Consider the following 16,035-nt stretch of genomic DNA (forward strand, 5'->3'; position numbering starts at 1 on the left):
TGAGGTGGTATGCTTAGGATCATGAGCAGTTCCTTTCCTTCTCCATACTCTTCTCTTCCCATCACTCTGGTACAAGTTGATCTTGGTCTTATCTGTCCATAGGATGTTGTTCCAGAACTGTGAAGGCTTTTTTAGATGTCGTTTGGCAAACTCTATTCTGGCCTTCCTGTTTTTGAGGCTCACCAATGGTTTACATCTTGTGGTGAACCCTCTGTATTCACTCTGGTGAAGTCTTCTCTTGATTGTTGACTTTGACACACATACACCTACCTCCTGGAGAGTGTTCTTGTTCTGGCCAACTGTTGTGAAGGGTGTTTTCTTCACCGGGGAAAGAATTCTTCGGTCATCCACCACAGTTGTTTTCTGTGGTCTTCCGGGTCTTTTGGTGTTGCTGAGCTCACCGCTGCGTTCCTTTTTTTTAAAGAATGTTCCAAATAGTTGTTTTGGCCACGCCTAATGTTTTTGCTATCTCTCTGATGGCTTTGTTGTGTTTTTTCAGCCTAATGATGGCTTGCTTCACTGATAGTGACAGCTCTTTGGATCTCATCTTGAGAGTTGACAGCAACAGATTCCAAATGCAAATAGCACACTTGAAATGAACTCTGGACCTTTCATCTGCTCATTGTAATTGGGACAATGAGGGAATAACACACACCGGGCCATGGAACAGCTAAGAAGCCAATTGTCCCATTACTTTTGGTTCCTTAACAAGTGGGAGGCACATATGCAAACTGTTGTAATTCCTACACCGTTCACCTGATTTGGATGTAAATACCCTCAAATTAAAGCTGACAGTCTGCAGGTAAAGCACATCTTGTTTGTTTCATTTCAAATCCATTGAGGTGGTGTATAGAGCCCAAAATGTTAGAATTGTGTCGATGTCCTAATATTTATGGACCTGACTGTATAAACCACTGATCAACTGCAAACAAATATAACCGTTCCCTCCGTCTTTCAGAACAATTCTGTTGCCGATGTGTATCAGCTCGATATACTTGGGGATCTCATTTGTCACCTGTCTCCAGGCATCATAGAGACCGGTATATCCTCCACTGTAATGGAGGCAGCGTTAAATCAGATGAAGGCCTGCACCAATCTCAGCCGAGAACAAAGTGAAGCAATTAAACACAGAATTTGGGAACATTACGGGTAAGCAAGGATCTATAGGTTAGCATTGTGTCCGCTGATAAGAAGCGTTGTCTCAATGTATTATCAGTATATCTGTTCTGTGTAGAAACCCATTAAACTGGTCGTCTGAAACAGTGCAAGATATGGCGGCTTTCTGGAATCTTTTGTCAAAAGAAGAGATGATGATTATAACAGAAAAGGTATCACTATTATATCACATTTTGAGGTTCTCCTTGAATTACTGACCTAATAAAAGTAGCAGGAATGTGTGGCCTTCCAGTCCATGTATACTATGATTCCAGACATATTGTCTAAGGCTGGCAAAAAACATTCAGACAGCTGTCGGCTGGCAGATATCTATTCCTACTTTCCCGTTCACATGCATACTTGGCTGAACTGAGCATGCATGCATTCCTATTGGGGACTAAACCTCGTATCTCCTGAGAGACTAAAGGGATCTGGCATATTGAAATCCAAAAGTTCCATCTTTCTTTCCTGTGACACGCGTGGCCCCTGCTTCATTTCTATGGGGAAGACAGAAATAGCCGAGCCAGTGCTTGGCTATTATCGGCGGCCCTGTAGAAATGAATGGAGGGTGGCTGCGCATGCGCAGTGCGCCCTCTGTTCATTTCCCTGCTCCTTTCTTATTGTAGATGCGGGTCCCAGAGTTGGGACCCGCACCTATCAGACAATAGGGGCATATCCTAGCGATATGCCCCCTATTGTCTGAGATGGTAAAACCCCTTTAAACATTCAGCTATGTAGGGTTCAAGTTAGGTGCAGTGTCTATGATAAACTTGTGTCACTAACTTCAAGGTGGGTAGTATTGTTAAAGAGGTTTTCGGGGACTTAAATATTGATGACCAATGCTCAGGACAGGTCATCAATATCAGATAGGTGAGGGTCCGACACTTGGCTCCCCCTCTAATCAGCTGTTTTGGGAAAGTGCTAGCGCCCAAAACTATAAAGTGGATAGAAGGCTACATGCACAGCAGCTAAGCTCCCCTTCTTTCTGTGGTCAGCACCAGCTGTGCCACTGCCTGGACCTGTCAATCAAAGCAGCCAGGGAGAGGCTGGCCACAGAAATGAGTGGAGCTTGGGTGCAACAAGAGCACTGGTGACACCCTCATTGCACTAAAGGCCTAATTTGCATATTAAGAAAAAGTGTGATCACTCAGGGAAGGAGCCTCAGATTACCTAAAGATAGCCGGCGTTTTAATCAGGTGAACCACAGCCATTTGTCTGTGCAAACTGTTGGATAGGGAGGTCGCTGGGTACAGATTCCCTTTAAACAACATGTTATTGTTAATGGGGTGGGGCTGTGACAACCTTTTTTTTTTGGAACACAGGGGTGGTTGTTGGTTGTAATAAAATTAAACTGTATGGAACAAATTTATTAATAAAATATGCCACTTGTTGCGTGAAAAAGTTGCAAACTGCGTGTTTCTGACTCACGGCATTTGCACAAAAACTTTTGCCGTTATTCCGCCAGCCTCTCCGCCTTCCCGACAAAGGGGTCGTGGTGAGGGTCAGAATTTCGTTTGAGGTGCACAGACTAATTTATGAAGAGGCATACGCCGCCCGGCTATGATAGGTCTGCCTATGAAGCAATATTCTTATGATGGATATCATTACCCTCTCATTTAAATTATCTGCACAGCTATTCTTTAAAAAGAGCAAATGAAGCAACCAATTAAGCAGCGAGGGAATGACAGTATTTAGAGAAGAGTGATCTTTTTAGTATGTTAATTGGTCAGCAATTTGCTGCTGAAGGTGTTCTGCATTTTCTGCTTTCCTCAGTTTCCTCAGATTCTCGGCACATACTTGGGAGGTGGTGACAAAATGTTCCAAAATTAAACTTGAGAAGCTTTTGAAATGTCATGACTCGGTCACCAAAATGAATGCAAGTTTCCTTTACTGAGCCGAGGTGTATAAAGCATTTCATCTGTGTACAGTTTTCTCCTAACTTGTGTTCAGTTCCAGAAGCTGGTCTCAGAGATTGTATCAGGAGAAGCCGCCATACCTCAGAGCGATGAGATGCTATCAGGATTATTCCATGCCATTCACTTACGTGGTGCCAACATATCTGAGCCTGACCAGACGGCAGGTAAAGCTGGTTCGTCACATTCTGCGGGCGTCATTAGGATGCCATTCCCTCTCTTCTCTATAGTATTCAATAGGCTCATTGTTCGCCTGCCACCAAACAAATGTCTTCTCAGGTATTGAGTAGCCTGTTATATTAAGACCTAATAAAAAAGAATCAAAATCAACTTTCTATACAAAGAAAGAGTGTGCATTTTTAGAATTTTTGTTATTTTTATATTTTTTTCAATTGACATCTGATTACATCAAATGTCAACATTTTGCAAACTGAATCATTGTGTAGGTAGAGTCACTCTTTTAGGCCTAGAGGGCCCTTTGCAGTCCAACAGTGATCGGTGATCATCATAGAGTTCCTCTCTGTTCCTTGACCAGTTTGTTAAGGAGGCCATACAGCTGTCGACCAAACTTAATGTTAAGGCGGCAGCTGCTGCTTTGCTCACCTCTCCCAGTGGTCTGGACCCAACTCCCTCTGTCTCCTTCCTTGCAGGTTCAGCCACCAGACTTGCTCTGACCCTACACAGACCGTAATTTTTTTTACCAGACAATGTCTGGCACTTTCCCCTGTGGGAGGGTTCTTGAGCAATAGGTTTTCTAGCATGCTAGTATCCTGCAAGGCGTCTGTTCTGTTGTCTGCCTGTGTACTGCCTTTCCGCCTGTTTACTGGATTGTGACTCTCTGCTACCAGACCTGACCTCAGACCATACACATACCTCTGTTCTTAATGGGGAATAGAGAATAAAGTGGATTCTAGAAGACACCTCCATAAGAACACAAGATGGGTCATGCTGATCATGGTTGGTCACACTTGATCCTTCTTCCTCCAACATCTACTATCAGGGGAGAGCCAGGGCACACATTCGATATTCAGTCCTGAAGAAATTGGTGGGTTCAGCTGATGTTCATCTACTGTGTATGTGCACCTTTATCATAGAGGTGTGTCCCCTTACCTATATGATTCTCACTGATAAGTCGGAAGAGTTTGGTGTTGTATGGCTTTAAGAAAAATTCCACTTTTGCCAGGACTGTAGCCTATACTGTTAATTACCACCATATAGCCAGGAGTGTCCATGGAAATATACATTATATGATCTGCCAGTGACTACCTAAGTAACACTCATGCGATCCAACATGTTGATGTTTTATATATAGAGTGTATAGGCATTAGAGCGCCATCTGCTGGAACAGTGATGATACTGGGTGAAGCCAATGCATTCTGGACTTCGGAGGAGCTGCAGTGCATGACACTGGACACCTTTGCCAAATGTGTTCAAGTCCTTGGTGTTCTAAGACGTTTCAATCAATCTCAGTTATATATTTTGAAAGAAAAGGCAAAAATGGTATAGTATGATGCTTCGTGTGGGTAACGCTTGGGGCGATAAGGGGTGCCACTGTTCTGCACTTTTGAAAATGTTCAAATCTTACTTCAAAAGGTTTGGGGCCCATTGTCAGAATGGAACAGTTATCACATTACAGCATTGGGACGTATAGCCACCACGCTGAGTGTCCGTGAGTTGAATGAGCTATACCTAGATTGTATAGATATGGTGTCTGCCCTTACCCAGCAGACAGAATGGACTTCTCCTCAGGTGAGTGCTGTGTAGGGTTTTTGTGCTGTTTTATAGCTATGGGCGCTCAAAAAAAAAAATATTTTGAAGAGTGGGCTGTAGTTATTAAGTAGTAGACATTTACATAGTTGGAAAGTTATTACATATTTTCTGCACTCAGCATTGTACTGGCCCACCAGAGGATCCTCAGGTGGGCCGAGGCTCTGATACCACAGTAGGCCCCAAAGGTCCAGACAAAAAATATTTGGAGCTGCCTTTGGAGACAATAACTTGAGCCTAGGGTCTATTTCTTTGAATCAAAACCTGCCTCGAGAATAATTTCCTCCGGTGGGTCCAAGGAACTCCAGTCGGACATTGTCTGTACTGGTAGTCGTGAGTGTTCTAAGTATTCCGTATTTTCCTGCAGGTCGCCATTTATTCCCTAGGATATAACCTGCTTTTAGATGCAGCTAATACATTGCTATATCAGTGTATACATCAGCATTTCACTATGGATTGGTTATAATACATACAAGTTGATTCAATAAGAGCATGTGGCAGTATATAAACCATTAGGTTGCAAGGTGACAGGTGCAGAATATACTATGGTATAGGCACAGATTTTGTATATCTTGGGTTTACTATGAGCATGCAACCTAGGACTTGATACACACTATACAGGTCCTTCTCAAAAAATTAGCATATTGTGATAAAGTTCATTATTTTCTGTAATGTACTGATAAACATTAGACTTTCATATATTTTAGATTTATTACACACCAACTGAAGTAGTTCAAGCCTTTTATTGTTTTAATATTGATGATTTTGGCATACAGCTCATGAAAACCCAAAATTCCTATCTCAAAAAATTAGCATATCATGAAAAGGTTCTCTAAACGAGCTATTAACCTAATCATCTGAATCAACTAATTAACTCTAAACACCTGCAAAAGATTCCTGAGGCTTTTAAAAACTCCCAGCCTGGTTCATTACTCAAAACCGCAATCATGGGTAAGACTGCCGACCTGACTGCTGTCCAGAAGGCCATCATTGACACCCTCAAGCAAGAGGGTAAGACACAGAAAGAAATTCCTGAACGAATAGGCTGTTCCCAGAGTGCTGTATCAAGGCACCTCAGTGGGAAGTCTGTGGGAAGGAAAAAGTGTGGCAGAAAACGCTGCACAACGAGAAGAGGTGACCGGACCCTGAGGAAGATTGTGGAGAAGGACCGATTCCAGACCTTGGGGGACCTGCGGAAGCAGTGGACTGAGTCTGGAGTAGAAACATCCAGAGCCACCGCGTACAGGCGTGTGCAGGAAATGGGCTACAGGTGCTGCATTCCCCAGGTCAAGCCACTTTTGAACCAGAAACAGCGGCAGAAGCGCCTGACCTGGGCTACAGAGAAGCAGCACTGGACTGTTGCATGTCATTCGGAAATCAAGGTGCCAGAGTCTGGAGGAAGACTGGGGAGAGGGAAATGCCAAAATGCCTGAAGTCCAGTGTCAAGTACCCACAGTCAGTGATGGTCTGGGGTGCCATGTCAGCTGCTGGTGTTGGTCCACTGTGTTTTATCAAGGGCAGGGTCAATGCAGCTAGCCATCAGGAGATTTTGGAGCACTTCATGCTTCCATCTGCTGAAAAGCTTTATGGAGATGAAGATTTCATTTTTCAGCACGACCTGGCACCTGCTCACAGTGCCAAAACCACTGGTAAATGGTTTACTGACCATGGTATTACTGTGCTCAATTGGCCTGCCAACTCTCCTGACCTGAACCCCATAGAGAATCTGTGGGATATTGGGAAGAGAAAGTTGAGAGACACAAGACCCAACACTCTGGATGAGCTTAAGGCCGCTATCGAAGCATCCTGGGCCTCCATAACACCTCAGCAGTGCCACAGGCTGATTGCCTCCATGCCACGCCGCATTGAAGCAGTGATTTCTGCAAAAGGATTCCCGACCAAGTATTGAGTGCATAACTGAACATAATTATTTGAAGGTTGACTTTTTTTGTATTAAAAACACTTTTCTTTTATTGGTCGGATGAAATATGCTAATTTTTTAAGATAGGAAATTTGGGTTTTCATGAGCTGTATGCCAAAATCATCAATATTAAAACAATAAAAAGCTTGAACTACTTCAGTTGTGTGTAATGAATCCAAAATATATGAAAGTCTAATGTTTATCAGTACATTACAGAAAATAATGAACTTTATCACAATATGCAAATTTTTTGAGAAGGACCTGTATATCACTTTTTTTGTTTTTCATTTCCAATTTATTTTTTATTAAACAGTCTATTTGCAGTTTTTGCCCATGCAGTAGAGGCTTGGGAGATCAGGACAAACATACCTTTTGCAGACATTTAGAGTAGTGTGAAATGAACTTTTATTCTGCTAGGTTCCGCTCCTGCAAGTGTCCTGAAAGTGGAGTTTCATCATGAAGTCCTCCCTGTATTGAACTGCTTCACAGCCCATCCCCATTGCTCTGGATTACAACGGTAACGGCCTCCTGGTTGGATGATACAGCTGTCACTCAGAGCAGAGAGGATGAGCTGTGAAGCAGCTCAATGCAGGGAGAACTTTACAGTGAAGCATCACTTCCTGGGCACTTGCAGGAGCAGAACCTGGCAGAATAAATGTGTATATTCACACTACCCCTGATAAAAGAAAAATCAGTGAATATATGGAACATTTTGAATGCTTGGAATGTAAAATTAGAAATACTGACCAGCACCATCTGTTTCCATCTCCCTTTATCCACCTCTCAGGTCCAGTGCACAGGTTTTGTGGGCTATTCTATTGCCTTGTATCAGAGGAACTATTGTAAATGTCTTATTCTTTAAAATCACAATGCTTTACTTTAAATCTATTTAGATAAACACAGCTAATTTTCCTGCTTCTTCACAGGCAAAGGCCATACTTCATGGTTTCCTAAACGATTCTGGAAAATCAATAAAAGATTTGAAGAGCTTTGAACTTGCCGGGTTGGGAAACAGTGTATGTGCTGCTGACGTCAAGCAGATAGATGACATCAACACTTTGGAGTTTCAGTATGTGTTCCTGAATTATTATAAATTGAAGATCATACTATGGTCTTTCCACGTACATACAGAATTCTTGAAATTTTTATAATTTGACTGGTCTGTATATTCTCATTTATCATTCTATTCAGCATGTGTGTTCAAAGGCATCTACAAAATTGATGGCCTATCCTTAAGATAGACAATTAATATTATATTGGTCGGGGTCCAACTCTCAGGAACCCAGGCCCAGGTGCGACAACTGTTTCTTCACCCATTATAACCAGACTCCTGCCATAATTTGCTTTTCCAGAAAAATCTTCAGGCTTTTCAGTAGTATGTGTTCACTTTTCACTGAATACTTTCAACCATATTTTTTAGCCGTGTCTCTCGTCATGATACGTCCAAAATCTCTTCAGTCTGAGTCGAGTAGAGGGTTAGGCTTGGTTTGATCAAGTATCTCCTTGCTTGTTTCCTAACCATTGGCCATGAACAAAGTGGCTAAATGTCTACCTATGTGCAACGCACAGGGCACCCTAGGGGTGATGTGTGGTGAGAGTACTAGTGATGAGGTGCCGAGGATCGTAGTACTCACAGATCAGTTGTCTCCTGAGGCTGGCGTGCAGTGGATGGGAAGACAACACTAAATCCTCCGGGGCACTCTCGCTTGCAGGGAACACCAGCCAGATGGAAGTTGAGGTGCCCTTGATGGCAATGTGGATGCTTAGGGTGATTTGGCGGCTGGGCCCCTGTGTTCGTGATGCTAGCACCGTAAGGTGCAATTAAGAGATGGAGCAGAAGAATGAGGCAGTAGTTAAACCAAACAGGAACTTTACTTGTCAGATGTAGTAAGGCATCCAATATCATCACTTTGTCTTGCATACAGATGGCAAAAATGGATAAAGCTGCAAATCCAAATTAGTAGGCTCCTTGAGGTGAAGTGCAGAGGTTAGCTCCAGCTCACTTTAGTAGAGGTGATGTTCTTACTTGTACTTAGTTCCTTTTCTTGCTTTTGTTACTCAGCCTTTCAATAGTAGTTTAGATCCTCTGTAAGTAAGTATTCTGACAGATGGCCTTTCTTTCCTTGGTTACGGTGGGCAGCCTGTAGCTTAGAAACTCTCCACCTAATGCAAAGTTGACTAAAACCTGATAAACTGCAGTTATCTTTCTTTGCAAAAAGTCTATAGTTAAGTAAACCAGCAACCCAAGGGCGATCTCCCTCAAGGCAGGCAAACTCTCTGCTTCATTATTTTAAAAATGTGTGGTCCTTAAAGTGATAATTCACTTTATACCCTGGAAGGGTAATCTACAGTGTAGTATCAGATAGTCCTAATCTTGGACTCAAAGGTTGAGGTAAATTGGTTCCCCGGGCTAGGCCAGGGAGAACAGAGAAAAGAATGTTCTCCTCTCCTTTCTCCTAACTCCCAACTCCTAATCTCTCTCTAACTTCTGTGGCTGCACTATATAAATGGTGTGATGGTGTGACCTCTAGTGGTGAAAGTATGTAATGCATGTTACCAGCCTGTAATATGGATTCAGCAGCATAGACAAAGGAATAGTGCAAAATGACATCATACTATATATAACAATTTGGAGTGGACCATACACACATATGTGGGACACTACATATGTATGACCTTCATAGCTTCCTGTTTTCACTGTATAAATTGAATAAACTTCAGAGGCCCTGTCTCATCAGAGTCAACCCCTTTCAGAACGGCCATCTTTGTAATACATGGACTGCTCTGATTACATCAGAACGGAATTTGCTTGTATATGGCATCTCTCCTTTCTGGCTCATTGAAGGGATTCCAAGGCAAGGGGTCCTCTCCATGATGTCCATATGCTCTAATAGAGCATATGGATAGATGTTGTCTTCGGGGAGCAACTCCTTTAACATGCTAAGTCATGTTGTAAACTGCTTTGTGATCTTTTCTTCTTTTTTCTTTCTTTTCCAAGCTCTATTATTTCCAGAATTGGATCTTTCCCTTGTAGTCCAAGAATCCTGCAAGCTTTTAAAAATAAGACAGAGAAAATTTTGGGAAAAACTGAAAAGTGGAGCCATTTCATTTTGAATGATGTTGGCTACATAACAGGTAAACCCAAGGTAGATGACATTACACTCTTCTAGGCTTTCCTAAAAATTGGTATAAGGTGAAATTCCATGAATCCAGCTGCCAATAATCCAAAAATGTGGATGTTCCGGCAGATGTGTCCAACACAGAACGTCATGATAATATGTAATTCCCCAATTTCCAGAACCAAAAGATGGAGCTGAAATGTCAATCTATTATAAATGTTGACATATCTTGTGTAGAGTTTAAGATCTATCTGTAGAAGTAAATTATGACAGTGGGGATGATCAACCTGTGGCCTTCCAGGTATTGAAAAATTACAACTCTCATCATGCCCTAATAGCTGTAGGCTGTCCTGGCATGCTGGGAGTTGTAGATTTGAAACAGCTGGAGGGCCGCAGGTTGGGCATCCCTGATGCACAGCATACTTTTTTATGACTGTCCAGTAGTCCAGAAACCCCTATACTGCTGGATTGAAGATATTTAAAGAAGTTGTCCCATGAGGACAATTTATCTCTTATCCACAGGATAGGGCATAAGTGTCTGATCAGCAGGGCTCTGACCACTGGTGCCCCGCAGCCCATTCTTCCTCATGTGAATAGAGTGGTGGTCACACTGCCAGTGCATTCAGTTCTATGGGGCTACCAAACATGGCCGAGCACTTGTACTAAGCTATCTCCGGCAGTCCCATAGGGTCAAATGGAGAGGCGGACATGAATGCTGGTCTTCCGCTCCATTCAAAACGTGGAGCATGGGTCCCCCTTCTCGTGATAAGTGGGAGCCCCAGTGTTTGGACCTCTGCCAATCAGACACTTCGATCCTGTGATAAGGAGATAAGTTGTTTTCATGGCACAACCCCTTTATAGGAGTTGTCCAGTGGGCTAAAAAGTTTTAGATAAGGGGCAGAAAAAAAAAAAAAAAACATTACTGACCTCATGGTCCCACTGCTTTTCCGCTCAGCCAGTCATTGGCAGCAGCAGTGACCCGCCTCAGCCAGTAATTGCTCGGGTGGGCATTTCCTGTGTGTCAAGACTGGATCAGGAAGAGGAGGCCAGAGGGGAACACGGTAAGTGGGTTGAAATGATACCGGTGGTGGGATCAGTGAGGTAAGTATTGCTTTTTATTTTAGTTTTTATTTAACCCTTTCTAGACAATCCCTTTAACTCTCTGAACCAATTGAGGTTGCACTGGTAACAGTATGTACTGACCAATATTCTTGATATGTGGTCTTTTTTTTAAGCTGGTTTCAGTAAAGAAGATTTTGAGGCTCTGGATCCAAGACTTATGTCCTATATTCAGCCTTCCGCCATTAAACTTATACCTCAGGAGATATTTAAGGTAATTACGGTACATTTATTAAATTTAATTAAATATATATAGCCAGAAGTATGTGGATACTCCTCTTACTTGTGGAGTTCACGCATTTTAGCCACAACCATTTCAAATATGTGTATAAACCAATCACACAGTCATGCAAACGCCATGAACAAACACTGGTAGTAGCCAGAAAAGCTCAGTGACTTTAAGCGCTCATTCACATGACCGTATTTTCTTTCCATGTCCGTTCCGTTTTTTTGCGGACCGTATGCGGAACCATTCATTTCAATGGGTCCGCAAAAAAAAACGGAAGTTACTCTGTGTGCATGTCTGTATTCCCGTTCCGCAAAAAAATAGAACATGTCCTATTAGGCCTTTTGCACACAAACGTTTTTTTTTCCATTTCTGTTCCGTTTATTTGTGTTCCGTTGGCAGTCCGTATGTGGAATCATTCACTTCTATGGGTCTGCAAAAACAACGGAAGGTACTCGTATGCATTCCGTTTCCGTTCCGTTCAAAGATAGAACATGTCCTATTATTGCCCGCAAATCTTATTCCGTGTCTCCATTCAAGTCAATGGTTCCGTGAAAAAAACTGAATGCATAGGGAATGCATCGGTATGTCTTCCGTATCCGTTCCGTTTTTGCGGAACCATCTATTGAAAATTTTATTCCCAGCCCAATTTTTTTATGTACTTACTGTTTAAACATTATTGTATGCTTCCGTTTCCATTTGCGATCCGCAAAAAACAGATCACAAACGGAAACCAAACAGAAAAAAGGAACGGCAAAACGGAAAAGCGGATCTGTTTAAAATGGACAACAAAATACTGAAAAAGCCATACGGTCGTGTGCAAGAGGTCTTATTGTCCGCTTTACGGACAAGGGTAGTACTGTTTTATTAGGGGCCAGCTGTTCCGTTCTGAAAAATACTGAATGCACAAGGACGTCATCCTTTTTTTTTTGCGGTTCCGTTTTTTGGGACTACAAAATACATACGGTCGTGTGCATGAGCCCTTAAGAGGTTTTCCGAGTTTTTAATATTGATCACCTCTTCTTAGGATAGGTCATCAGTATCAGATTGGTGGGATACCCTTCGCTGATCAGTTGTTTGAGGAGGCTATGGTTGTCCGGTGTGCATCTGTCACGAGGGTGTCAAGAGCCACGTCTGACTCCGTTATACCCGGGGTCAGGAAGTCGCAGTGGGTGGCTGCGTGCTCTATGTCTAAAGATAGTGCTGTTACTTAATAGTAGCTTTCTGTGTTTGCCTTGCAATCCTTTTTGTCTCACTCAGGGATCCGTAGCTTCTTCTCCTCAGCTGTTTCTTGTCCAGCACTCCCAACCTCCTTATATTCCCCTCTCTCACTTCTCTGGTTGCCAGATATAGAGCTTCCTGCCTGGACTTCTATACTGACCCACTGGAGCTGTGTTGCTGCGGTCCCTGGTTGTCGTACCAGAGCGTTACCCTCCGGTTCCCTGTCGGTTGTTTGTTGTCGTTGTGGCCTATCTTGAAAATAGGACATCAATACGATAATCTCAGAAAAACCCCTTAAACTTGGCACCGTCATGGGATGCCATCTATACCAAGTCAGTTCCTATATTTAACCTGCTCAGCTGTGTGAGTGCCTAAGTAAACTTTGGTGAAGGAGGGTCATCCTCTGGGGTTGGTATTTCCAGTGAAGGGTATAGTTAATGCTAAAGCAAAGTGAGTCCCATAAAGGTATAGCCCTGACATTAAAGGGGTTGTCTCACTTCAGTAAGTGATATTTATCATGTAGAGAAAGTTAATACAAGGCACTTACTAATATATTGTGATTGTCCATATTGCTTCCTTTGCTGGCTGGATTCATTTTTATATCACATTATACATTATACTGCTCACTTCCATGGTTAGGACCACCCTGCAATCTATCAGCAGTGGTCGTGCACAAAAAGCACCAGCCTCTCTAGTGGCCAGGACTATAGGAGAGCACATAGGCCGGCACTTTTTCCTATAGTGTGTAAGCACGGCCACTGACTCTGGTTTGCAGGGTGGTCGTAACCATGGAAACGAGCAGTGTATAATGTGATGGAAAAATTAATCAAGCCAGGAAAGGAGGCAATATGGAAAATCACAATACATTAGTAAGTGGCTTGTATTAACATTTTCAACGTGACAAAAGACCATTTGCTGAAGTGAGAGAACCCCTTTAAACATGTTAGGGATATATTAGAAGATCGTCTGTGAGACAGACCTTCTCATCCAAAATTGCTTGACTTCGCAAATGCTCTTTTGGCTGAATGAGCTCTAATTCTCACACGTTCCAAAGTCTTGTGGAAAGCCTTCTCAGAAGAGTAGAGGGCCCAAATCCCTATAACCACCTATGGTTTTAGAATGGGAGATTCAACAAGCGCATGTAGGTGTGATGATCAGGTGTCCACATACGTTTGGCCATAAAGCGTATATAAATGTACACATAACTAATAATTCATAACAATTTAACATTTTAAGAGAATTTAAGAAATTTACGGTGTATACAGTATAAGGGCACATTCACATGACCGCGCCATGTTTTGCGGTCCGCAAATTGCGAATACGCAAAACACGGAAGCCGTACATGTGCGTTCCGCAATTTGCAGAACGGAACGGGTGAACCCAATATAGAAATGCCTATTCTTGCCCGCGATTGCTGCCAAGAATAGGACATGCTCTATCTTTTTTGTGGGGCCGCGGAACAGAACTACGGATGCGGATAGCACACGGTGTACTGTCCACATCTTTTGCGGCCCCATGGAAATGAATGGGTCCGCAACCGTTACGCTAAATTGTGGAGACTCGTTCATACAGTCGTGTGAATGAGCCCTTACTAGGTGTAGTAATTTAAAAAAACACACAGACAGGCTAATAATGTTCTTTCCTAAGGAGCTGTCACCTGAACACATCACAAACCTTGGCCCTGAGAATGGAGCAATGGTTACAGGATCCCAGCGTGCGCTGCTGAACAGCGTACAACTGCAGAGCCTAAAGCAGGCACTAGAGGGCAGGAGAGCAAGCACTAACACCTCGGCACTAGTGACAACCCGCTCAACCACCACAGCAACCTCTCCCCCTGTGTCCAAGAGTAAGTAGTCAGTAGTCAGGCGTGTGCAGTACCCTCAGCCACTATGTATCTTATGGGCATAAAGGTTATATGACATCTCCAAAATCCTCCAAACTTATAAAACATGAAAAAAGAAGAAAACATTTTATAATATAAGTGTAAAATATTTAGCTATTAACCCTTTTAGCCCCGGGGAAAAAAATATATATTTTTTTGCTCTTTGTTTTTCACTACCGCCTTTCTGGGGCCATAACTTTTTTATTTTTCTGTTCACATTAGACATATGAGGGGTTTCATTTTTGCGGGACAGGTTGTACTTTCTAATGGTACCATTTTAAATTGCATACAATGTAGTGGGGAGCTGGAAAAAAATTCCAAATGGGGTGTAACTGGAAAAAAAAAAAGAATGCAATTCTGCAACATCTTTATGGGTTTTTATGGCGTTCCCTATGCAGTAAAACAGACCTGTTACTTTCAGGTAGGGTACATGAAAATGATTTTTATAACCTGGTTCCCTAAATGAGACAAACCCTTTAATGACCAAACTATAAAAAAGAATTGCCAATAATTATCATTGTGCAATAACCCAGGTTGTTCAGATTTAAATCAATGTAAAGCCTCATTCACACGTCGGTGTCTGTGCTGAAATCCGTGAGAAGGTGGTCAGTGATGCATCCGTGAAGCTGTCCGTGAAGGATCCGTGTGTCCATTTTTTGCTGTCCCTGTGCCATCCGTGTTTTACTGACCCTGCACAGCGGAAAAATTATTTTCAAAGCATCTCTTTCTAATTATCCGTGTTCACAGACCCATAGACTATAATGGGCGTGATTGATCCATGAACACGGACATGCTTCTGTGCTAAAAACATGGACCCACGGACCGTGCTAAAACACTGATGTGTGAATACACACATTAAAATGAATGGGGACGTGTGCTGTTCGTAGAGCACAGGGACAGCACACGTACGTGGAACACTGACGTGTGAATGAGGCTTACGTCTTCAAATGTGAAAATTAGCTAACGTGCCAATGTAATGTTATAATAAATTTGGGTCATTGCGCCTCCTCTTTTTATCGCTGTACAAAGCACTCTGTGCAGTACTCAGGTGGCGCATTTCATGTATGGGCTGTAGCGCTGGGTTCAGAAGAACAAAGGGGGCGCCGTGGGCAAACAAGGCCAATTATATTGTGATGTCATATGGCCTGTTTTTTGTATTTGTAGCATTTTTTTTCATAAAAAAAATAATTAATTAATTTTCCATCTTCTTTTTTCTTTCAGGTGTCACAGTGACAGCAGATTATTGCCTTGTGTTTGCTTTATCCATGACTTGGACATCAGTAACGTCTTACTATTCTTAATTGTGTACTGTGCCAACCCCGCGCCACTTCCTCACCCATTTATTGGGACTGTGTCTTTATTCACCCATATTGGGCGTAACAATTTCATTTTTATGCATGACTTTCATTTTTACAATAACACTAAAAAATATCTGTGAGCAAAATAAAATATTTTTATGCGGATGCGGTCCAGGAGTTGATTTACTTGTGAATTGGAACAATTTAAGGCTATGATCACATCAAATATACACAACACATTTGCCTAGTCCAGGGGTCAGCAACTTCCAGCAGTTGTGAGACTACAAGTCCCAGCTTGCCCCATTCACTTCTATGGAAATTCTGAGAACAGCCAAGCATGCTGGGAGTCGTAGTTTTACCACAGCTGGAGCGCTGGAGGAGGTTGCTGATCCCTGGCATAGTCTATGGACTAAA

At 42.5% G+C, this 16,035-nt stretch overlaps 1 protein-coding gene across 1 annotated transcript in view; it reads left to right on the plus strand.

Annotated features, from left to right (window-relative positions):
• OTOA (otoancorin) overlaps positions 1–15,624 on the plus strand; it is a 43,365-nt gene extending 27,741 nt beyond the window's left edge. Inside the window, exons 15-24 of the mRNA XM_044304504.1 lie at positions 959–1,149; positions 1,235–1,328; positions 3,106–3,235; positions 4,381–4,568; positions 4,662–4,817; positions 7,683–7,825; positions 9,755–9,891; positions 11,111–11,208; positions 14,089–14,287; positions 15,545–15,624. Of these exons, the coding sequence (XP_044160439.1) occupies positions 959–1,149; positions 1,235–1,328; positions 3,106–3,235; positions 4,381–4,568; positions 4,662–4,817; positions 7,683–7,825; positions 9,755–9,891; positions 11,111–11,208; positions 14,089–14,287; positions 15,545–15,624 (1,416 nt within the window). The remainder of the gene's footprint in view (positions 1–958; positions 1,150–1,234; positions 1,329–3,105; positions 3,236–4,380; positions 4,569–4,661; positions 4,818–7,682; positions 7,826–9,754; positions 9,892–11,110; positions 11,209–14,088; positions 14,288–15,544) is intronic.
• The last annotated feature ends 411 nt before the right edge of the window (positions 15,625–16,035 follow it).

This window comes from Bufo gargarizans, chromosome 8 (genome assembly GCF_014858855.1).
Source record: "Bufo gargarizans isolate SCDJY-AF-19 chromosome 8, ASM1485885v1, whole genome shotgun sequence".
NCBI classification, from domain to species: Eukaryota; Metazoa; Chordata; class Amphibia; order Anura; family Bufonidae; genus Bufo; species Bufo gargarizans.